At 27.3% G+C, this 10,544-nt stretch overlaps 1 protein-coding gene across 1 annotated transcript; it reads right to left on the reverse strand.

Annotated features, from left to right (window-relative positions):
- Positions 1-6,095: 6,095 nt before the first annotated feature.
- Positions 6,096-9,205, reverse strand: LOC114187166 (pentatricopeptide repeat-containing protein At5g27110-like). The gene is made up of 2 exons (XM_028075321.2): positions 9,065-9,205; positions 6,096-8,550 (listed from the first exon to the last, which is right to left on the reverse strand). The coding sequence occupies exon 2, from the start codon at positions 8,526-8,528 to the stop codon at positions 6,387-6,389; it is 2,142 nt and encodes a 713-aa protein (XP_027931122.2). The 5' UTR covers positions 8,529-8,550; positions 9,065-9,205; the 3' UTR covers positions 6,096-6,386.
- Between the last annotated feature and the right edge of the window lie 1,339 nt (positions 9,206-10,544).

Genomic DNA, 10,544 nt, shown 5'->3' on the forward strand with positions numbered 1-10,544 from the left:
TCAACTAAATTCATTGGTCCTGAATATGGCCAATTTTTTATTAGGTTGTCTTGGCCGAATACGGTTAAATTTTATTTGGGTCGACTCAACCCAATGTAGTCAAATTTGGGACATGGTCAACTCGACCGAATACTTCCAAATTTTGTCCAAGACTAGCTGGGCCAAATTTCGTATAGGGTCATGCCAACTCAGTCAAATACGACTAAATTTGGGCTAGTTCGTCTCGACCTTTAACTTAGTATAACCAAAAATATGAATTAAAAATTTGGATTGGATATTTTGGATTATCCATTTTGAAAATCTATGGATATCCAATCCATAAAATATATAAAATGTAGATCAGATTGAAATCCAGATCCAATAAAATGGATTTTAAATGGATTGGATTTTTAATAAAATGGAATGGATCATAAAATTGGATTTTTTGTTCACCCCTAATTTGAATTCTTATTTCTTGTGAATAAAACACAATGGAATATTATAATCAGGATTTTTGGTTTATATAATAAAAACGTTATTTTACCCTTTTCTTCCTTATAATTTTATCTTTTAAAAAATTTAATTATTTATTAAATTTTTTAAAATTGTCCGTTATTTTTACAAACCTTTTATAAAATTATTTATATATGTTTTTTCTCTTTTTTCTTATTTATCAACATTTATTCTCTTATCTTTTCTTATATATTTCACTTTAATAAATATAGTTTTATTTTATATATTTCATTTTATTTTTAACTTAATAACATTACAATATCATCACCTATTAATATAATATAACACATATTTAAAAAATGCGTACAGGCACTATCGCGCCTGTGTTTACGCTTGTATATATATAATTTTTGTGTTCCTATTTTAAAATTTTAACTTTATCCTTTAAAAAATTTAATTATTTGTTAAATTTTTGAAAATTGTTCGATATTCTTACAAGCTTTTTACAAAATTGTTTATCTCTGTTTTTCCTCTTTTTCTCTATTTATCAATGGTTATTCTCTATTTTTTTTATATATTTTACTTTATTTTTAATAAATATAGTTTTATTTTATATATTTCACTTTATTCTTAACTTAATAATATTATAATATCATCAGTTATTAATATAATATAATGTATGTTTAAAAAATGTATATACACATACGCGATAGAGCATGTGTTTACGTTAGTTTAAGATAATTTATTTTAATTTCCTATAATTGTATAGAGTTATGCTATAGCAAAAGGATTATACTATACATATTCTTTAGAAAAGAATGTCCTATTATTACTTATGTTATTTTAATTGTTGTAAATGATATAAAGAATATAAAGAATTATTGCTTTTGAAATTAATATATATGATATTATAACCGGGTCCATACCAAACAAATACAGACACAATAAAACGATGTTATTCAATAGACAAAATATTTTATATGATTAAAGTTTAGTGTGTCCTTATCTTATTCACAAATTTTATTATATCTCGCTAAACTTTTAAATATGTTTTATCATATAAAATACTGTAGAATTTTTTATTATTGATTTAAATATATTTTTAAATACGACTAAGTTTTCTTTTAGTTCTCAAAAAGGTTTTGGCTGTGAGAAGGAAAAATTCTTCAATCTTTTTGAGAGTAGTTTTGATACATCCGATAGCTAAGAATGCAAGAATAATTTAAATGCATTTTCATTTTCAATTTTTCAAAGTATTTTTCAAGAACAAAGTGATAACATGAGTTTTATATTCCAAGACTACAATACTTTCATTGTGACGAATAACTATCAATGCTACCTTCTAAGTTTGAAACATAAGGTTGAACTACAGAGGTCAAAATCGGTTTAAATCGGTAACTTAACCCAACTTAACATGGTTTGAGTTGGGTTTAATTGAAAAAAATCAATTTTTTTATAAGTGGATTGAACCTGACTCATTTAATTCAAAGATTAAATGAATTCAAGTTGGTTGAAGATGGATTCACAATTTTATATTTTTAAATGTTAAAATGTTATTTAATAATATTTCAATAGTTTAAATGTTCAATTAATTTGTTTATCTTCTATATATTGACACTTTAATCTTTAACTGTTATCTTTGTAATAATATTTTGAGAATTAGGTGAATACTTTGATTTACTATTATAAAAAATAAATTAAGTTATTTCACCCTATTGTAATGTAATATATAAATAAAATAAATTCAAAAAAAAAAATAGGAAGTGAGTCAACTAACCCACCAACTTGTGGTGGATCAGATCGAATTGCAAAATTTCAAGTAAATCGAGTTGGACTAATCATTTTTTAGCTCAACTTATAGTAAGACGATCGATATGAGCTAGATTTATCGATTGTTTTACTATAACACCCTTACTTGAAAATGATCGAGCAAAAATTTGTCTAGTTCTTGACTAATAGTCTTGTTCCAATATATCAATATGATTGCATGTCAATTACGAATCAAAATAAAAAATAATTTTACACTTTTCTCATTTAATCCTTCAAGGCACCATTTTAGAACAACCCGTGAAATAATTTTAAACTCCCAATTAAAATAAAAAAGTAGTAAAAAATTAAATGAAAATAATTAAATTTTCTTCATCTATATAATTTAATTAGGTAATCTTATTAGCTAATATAAATAAGATAGTTATATATATTATTTTATTTTTTCAACCATTAATTAAATTTTAATATCATTTTATTAAAATATGATCAATTTAGTTGAGTTCTTATAAATTATTTGCAATAAATAAGATTGTGTTAAGTATCATTATTAACTTTAACATTTTTTGTTATGCTAATATTCCAAATTTTATCGATCATGAAATTCTTATAATTTATTTGTTATATAGTATTTTTATATTGTAATTTTAATATTTTATTATGATATTTTTAAGGGTTAAATATATATTTTTTTCTTTAATTTTGAGTAAAAAATGGAAGTAGTCCCTCTTAAAAATCTTGAATCAATTTAGTCTCTCAACTTTGTAAATGTATAGATTTAGCCATTTTAACCAAATTTTATCAAGTTTATTTGACGTTTCAGACAAATTTCACTGTAGTGTTTTAGTTTGTTTACATCGTTTGACATATTTTCTCTTTAATGTTAGCTAATAAACGTATTTGAAATGTCAAATAAATTTATAAAAATTTGGTTTAAAAGACTAACTCCACGTATTTATAAAGATGGGGGACTAAATTGGTTTAAGGTTTTCAAATATATTTCATGTTAACATTTGAGTTTACACCACTTGACATGTTCTCATTCTAATGTTAGTTGAAAAATGCATTTGACACGTCAAAAGAATTTGATATAATTGAAAAGATCATATTTATGTATTATTAAAGTTTAGGGACCAAAATACGTCAAAATTTTGAATAATGACAAATTTCAATTTTATGTCAAGATTAAGAAACTAAAAATATACTTAACCCATAATATTATATTGATATTGTTTATTTTAAAATGTATGATAAATTTTATAGAATTATTTATCTTTTTAACAACTATTGCAGATAACCGTGATAATTTTATTTTATATAACATATTATACTTAATTGAGTCAAAAAAACATATTAATGAATAAAAAGTATCGTTCAAAATTTAAATCGGTTGTCACGATATCATAACTATATACATTGGCGGAACTACATGGTGACAGAGGGGAGTCATGGTTCCCCCAATTTTTTTTTTTTTGAATTTTTTTTATATATATTTATATATTTTTTAAAATTATATTTATATATTATTTATATTAAGTTTATATTATGAAAAATTATAATAAAAGATAAAATATAATAAATTTAATGGAGACATTGATTTATAAAAGAGATTATCTTTTCACTATGTAAATTATACAAAGAGATAGATTAGGAAATAGAGGTTGAGAAACACGATATTGAAGTATACATTCTGGCATGATCTCTCACAGATCAATGTTAGTATATCTTATTATGATTTATGTATATTAAATTTATGATTCTTTTTAGGATGTTTCTCCCAAATTAAGTTTATCTCAAATTAATATAAACCCTAATTATGATTTTAGGGATTCTTTTATGAAATTGGTATGAACCCTAATTATAATTTTTCCCAAATTATTATAACCCTTAATTATGAAATTTAAGGATTTTGTGTTTTTCGCTGCCTATGGTATTTTTTTTTAAGTTTTGAATTTATACAATGTTGCTTATTTAATTAGAGTGGTATGAGTTTTGTTATGTTTTGCACTGTGATAATTGTGATCTGTGAATATAAATTTTATTTTTTTTAGATAGGCGAGAGGTGATCGATTTATATTAGAAAGATTATGATAAAAAGTAGAAAAATTGATTTTTTTTTTTTTAAAGAGGAAGGTTTGTGATAAAGATGAAAAAAATGCATTTACTTTAACTAAACTTTAGAAATTTCATGAAAACCAAGAATTCAAGACAATAAAAAACAAATCTCTAAAGTTCTTAGAGTTACATATAATGAATTTAAAAATTCATCTGAACGCGATCCGGGAAAAACAGCCTCAAATTTGACAATACCACCAAATCAAATTGATGAGGTACGAAGGACTTATCTAAAATGGTATTCATGTTTTGGTATCATGATATAATAGCGAATGATAGTAATATTTTTTTGAATTCTACTATTACGTGTGTTTGTTTTAAGCAGAGGAAATAAAGAGAAAAGATAAATAGCTTGTTTTTCTAACTAAAAACAAATTATATATAATAAATCTAATTTGACACCCCTGCATTTTTTGCTCAAGTTCCGCCACTGACTATATATATAATATTTAATTGCTATATTATGTAAAAAAAATTGGTTAGCCCTTATTTAATATGTTACAGAATATTAGTCATCGTAAGTTTAAATTTAACTAACTAGTTATCAACGTTTCAAATTGAATAAAATAATTATAAAATTCCTCAAACGCCCCTAACATGAGTTTATTAGTTTCATTTGTGCATTGTGTATGATTTATAAGTTATATTGTCCTTTTGTGTTTAGTTCTCTTTGGCAAGCAAAATTTGCTGGTTTAGGTCATTGAAGTTGCCATTGGAGTTTTAGTGATGTTAAGAATCTTAGTTCAGTCAATAAATAATAAAGAAAAAACATTAGTTCAGTAATGCATTTATATTGAGTGGATTAATTTTGTAAAATGCTTGACCAAGAGAGAAAGGCAATTCATTTCAATGAAAGCATGTACTCATTAATATTTGCAGGTGTTGCCATCCTTTCATCTACAGCATTTAAAATTGGGAAAGTTTTTTTTTTCTTTTCTGTTGCATGAAAAAAAAAAAACTGTTTATAAAATCATTTATACGTCTGAGACATATAAACTGAAATTCAATAATAAAAACTCTAAAATGTTGTTTGCATAATTTATGATTATTTTTCAACAAAACTCTCTTTTAACTTCGGACATGCATTTTTTTCTTTCATAAAAGTTGATATGCTTTTAGGTTCAATCACTTTTAATAAATGCATTTAAAAAATAATTTTGATTATAATTTACAATAACAATCAATCATTAAAATACCATAACTTTTACAGAAATATAATCCCAGTTACTTTCTTTTTCTGATTTTCTGTACACATTCCATAACATTATAATTTACCTACTCAATCAAAAGAAAATTCCAACTTTGCAAATCAGTTAAGTTGGAGAAAATGTGCTTCAGCAAATTAGTTAGCAACTGCTGAATGACATGAAATTTCAATATTCAACCACGCCAAACTTTCATACTCTACACTTCAACAGGCCAAAGTAATGAAAGGAGGTGAATGAAATTTACCAAGTGTAAAATCAGAAAGCTGACTCTACAGGGCCTTAGAAACACTTTAAAGATATGACTCATATTCAGACAATAAAATTTTTCTACTCATACTCATACAATACTCTTTTTTCTATTTCTCTCCTATTAGCAAACAAATTTCTAACAATAGAAACTCAGAATACGAGAACTTTCTCTTTTAACATACTTGAAGTTGTTAGGTACATTCAGTACAACATGCTCCGTCTTTGAAATGGCCTTCGCAAATCCTGTGCTTTTTTTTTCTGGTACACCATTTATAGCAACTGCAAAACTTAACTAGAACAATGTCTAAGAGAACAAAGTGAGGGAAAATTAAAAGCAAGGCACCCATTTAAATTATTATCCATCATTCATTTACATGACATTAGGAAACAACCATCAGATGGTAGGAAAAAAAGGTTGGAATTGGAAAGGTTGACACATGATAGTTACAGGAGAGATTTATTACAACTATAAACAAAATGGTATAGATAAAGTAAACAGTAAGAATACAATGCTATTGTGCTAACTAGCAAATCTATCATCAGCTTTAAAGCTTGACTTTGTTAGTTATTTGACCTCTAAAAGAGAGAAGCTCTCAGTCTTTGTGAGCATACACTTTAAATAGACAAAATTAGATGAGCATTTGAATAAAGTACATTTTCAACATCAAAATGATATATAAATGGCTTAGACTCATCATCCATGTGAGCAGTGAGATATAAAAGGCATTTATTAACCAATTCTAGATGCACGTGTGAATTGTCTTCGACAAAAAAAGGCAGGATCTTTTGGTTAATCTCAATCCAACTACACCCTGGATTCTTCTTTAACCCAAGCTCCTTCATCTTTGATCTCACCTTCCGTACCTCATCCCATTTATGTGCAGAAGCATACATATTTGATAAGAGAATGTAGGTTGATGAATCATCAGGATCCTTATCGATAAGAATTCTAGCAATTTCAACTCCTAGATCAATATTTCTGTGCAAACGGCATGCAGAAAATAACGTGCTTAGCAACCCAACATCATCCCTGATTTCAGGGTTTCTATGTAGAATCTCGTATGCTTCATGCAATCTTCCAGCACGTCCAAGAAGATCAATCAAGCATGAATAATGTTCAACTCCAGGTTTAATGCCATAAACATTCATCATTTGATTGAAGTAATGGCATCCCTCATCAACCAACCCAGCATGGCCACAAGCAGATAATATAGCAAGAAAAGAAACCCTATCAGGTTTTACATTGGATTGCAGCATTTCAGTAAAAAGCTCCAAAGCTTCATACGCCTGGCCATGGGAGCCATAAGCAGTAATCATTGAAGTCCAGAGCACCAGATCTCTTTTTGGCAAACATTTGAAAAGACTGAATGCTTCGTCTACTGCGCCACACTTTGCATACATATCCAGGAGAGCTCCCATAACCACTTCATTGTTATCCAATTTTTTCTCCATGATCAGATTATGAATCTCTTTACCTTTGTCTAGTGCTGCTAGTTGAGAACAAGCTGCTAAAACACTGGTACAAGTAATAGCATCTGGCTCAACGTAAGATTTTCTCATTTCACTAAACAAGACAAGTGCTTCAAAAAGTTTCCCTTCAGTCACATATCCAGAGATCATGACATTCCAATAAACTGCCTTGGACTTTGGTATTGATTTAAAGATGTTTTCGGCTAACCCTACCCTTCCACATTTGAAGTATAGATCCATGAGTGAACTACTAATAAAAATATCAGGTTGTATTCTGTTTCGTATTATATATCCATGTACAAACTTTCCCTCTAGTAGTCGAGCAGATCGTGAACAAACCATTATTAAACTACATAAAGTAGTCAAAGTTGGCTTGACTCCTTCGTTGTACATCCTCTTTAAAAGGCGAATGCATGATATGCTGTCACCTCTCAAACCATATCCACTAATCAAGGAATTCCAGGCAACAACAGTCTTTTTAGGCATCTGCTCAAAAACCTCTAAAGCCTTTTCTAAGTCTCCACATCTTCCATACATGTCAACAAGAGAAGAGCCAATGAAACTGTCCAGCAGAGACCCACTATTTATCAACTCCTTGTGAATTTCCATTCCCCTGTTCAAATCCAAAAGTCTGGCACATGAGGAAATAGCAGTTGTGAATGTAACTGAATCAGGTTCAAATCCAAATTTCCTCATCAGGCTAAAATACCGTAGAGCCTCTTTAAAGTTTCCACTTTGGTAATAACAAGAAATTACTGTATTCCAGCATGCTACATCCTTTCCAGGCATTTCATTAAACAGCCATATGGCTTTCTCAAATGCGTTGCATTTTGCATACATACCCACAAGAGAGCTTCCAACAACCACGTCCATCATTAAACCAGTTTTTATCAGGCATGTATGGATCATTTTTCCTAACAGTAACCTACACAACCCCCCACAAGCCTTAATAACACTAGGGTAAGTATAACTATCAGGTTTCAGGTAAGGGTAATGTAACAGTTTCTCAAAAAGATCTAGGGCTTCCACATACATGTAATTCTTAGTGTAACCAGCCATCAGGCCATTCCACAAGGATATCTCACATGAATTTTTCATGGTATCAAGAACACATCTTGCATGATCATACAAATGGCAAGAAAGATATAGGTTAATCAAGTTCTTGCATAAATATATATCATTTTGCAATCCCAATGTTACAACTTTTTGATGAATGAGCTTGCCTTGCTTCAATGACTTCGAATTCTTACAAGCTATCAAAAGGGGTAGTAGTTTCCTAGTGTCCATTCAGCAATCACCAAGAGAGACACTACACAAAAACCATTATCATCAATTTAAAGCATGGCAACACAACAGATAATAACAACTGCACAAATACAAAAGGGTGGCAGAATCAACAGTGGAGAGCACACCAGCTTATAAATAGACGAAGACACGAAAGATGAGGTGGAATATAGGCAAAGTCATGAAGGTACAAAAACTGCTAAAAGCTTGAACTTTTGACCAAAGTCATTTTCATTCATTGTAACTGAAAAATAGTTCAGCCCACTTCTCTAAATTTGGGATTCAGTTAGAAATATACAACAAGTTGCTGAATTGGAGATTTAAAGAACAAGTTGTGAAAGCAAGATTGTGAAATGCTGAATGTGGTTTTTGCTGCAATTTTCCCTTCATTGGTGCTTTAAATGTGTTATTATAACAATTCTATCCATTGGCATCAACATTGGTTCAGAGCACCAAAATTATTTTTGTCAACCCCAAAAGAACAAAAATCAAGTAACTGATTATATGTGAGGAAAGGAAACAGGAAACGGAGGACCAACCTTGACAGCGGCCATTTATGGCCTCACAGTGGTGGCTGGTGACTGCTGCAGTGGCTGGACACGTCGGTGCATTAAGAACGGGGTGGGCGTGAGAGGGAGGAGGCGCTGTGGAGGCGCCCAAAAGGTTACAGAAATAACAGATTGTAGAAAGAAAAATAAAATTTTAAAGAGAAAAAAAAATTAAGTTTTTTATGTTCATCATCAAATAGAAAAATAAAAAAGAATTAAAAAGATAGAAGTTCAGTTATATTGTGTTTACTTTTGTTCACACAATGTACATATAACAAAAACAAATTTTTGTAAAATTAATTAAACTTATATACTATATTTTTAATTAAAATAATAGTAATTACAATAAATGAATAATAAAAAATCATTAAAAAATTATATATAAATATACTTATACGTATATATTAATTCAAATTATCATTAAATATTTTTTGGGAGTAAATTTGATTATAAATGCAATGGGTTCAAAATAAATAAATAATTTATATGAAAAAACATTACATAATAATAATTATAAATAATTCAACATTTATTAATAATAAATAATTTAACTCTTTAAATAAATTCAATAATTAAAAATTGTATTTGTGTGTGTTTATGTTATAATTATTTTTTATTTTACGAGTAATATAGTATTTTTTGAAAAATATTGTTTATTTTTGTAGAATGAACTTTTGAAATTTAAAGTTAATAACATTTTAAATTATTTAATAATAACAAAATTATTTGACAAGAAAATTAAAAACTAATTTATAATTTAAATTAATTATTTAAGTTAATGTTGTAAATTGATTATTCAACTCTTCAATAACTATTTGTACACAGACATTCTGGCGCCTGTGTATTCGTATTTTTTAATTTTCAAGAAAGTTAAGATCAACAACAAATATATAATTTTTAAAATAGTTGTTAAATATAAAATTATAAAAAAATAAGATATGTAAAAAAAAAATTAAATGATGATTTAAGACAAAAGAGATTTGTAGAAAAATGATTAAAAGTAAATTATTTATAAAATAAATAATTTTTAAAATAAGTAAAGGTAAAACGGGTATTATGAAATGTGGATACAAAAAGAAGAATTTCCTTTATTATTATAGATAGATAGATAGATATAGATATAGATAGATAGATATAGATAAATATAGATATAGATAGATAGAATATAGAATAGATAGATAGATAAGTGGTTTTATATATAAAATTAAATTTATAAAAGAATAAAAATATCATAATTATTTTATGTACTGTTCAATCTTATTATATAATCTATTTTCTTAACTAACACTTCCTCAGCAAAAAATATTTATGTTTTAAAAAAGTATATCTAGGACCCTTCTAATCTTACAAAGATTTTTTGTATTAATTCAATTAAATCAGTGTGAAAATATATTTCTTTATTCAAATTTGTTATTATTATTATTCTATTAGTCTAAATCACATTATTTTAATTCATTTACTCTCCAAAGTC

The sequence above is a fragment of the Vigna unguiculata genome, chromosome 6 (genome assembly GCF_037176805.1).
Source record: "Vigna unguiculata cultivar grain cowpea cultivar isolate G323 ecotype 2 chromosome 6, ASM3717680v1, whole genome shotgun sequence".
NCBI lineage: Eukaryota > Viridiplantae > Streptophyta > Magnoliopsida > Fabales > Fabaceae > Vigna > Vigna unguiculata.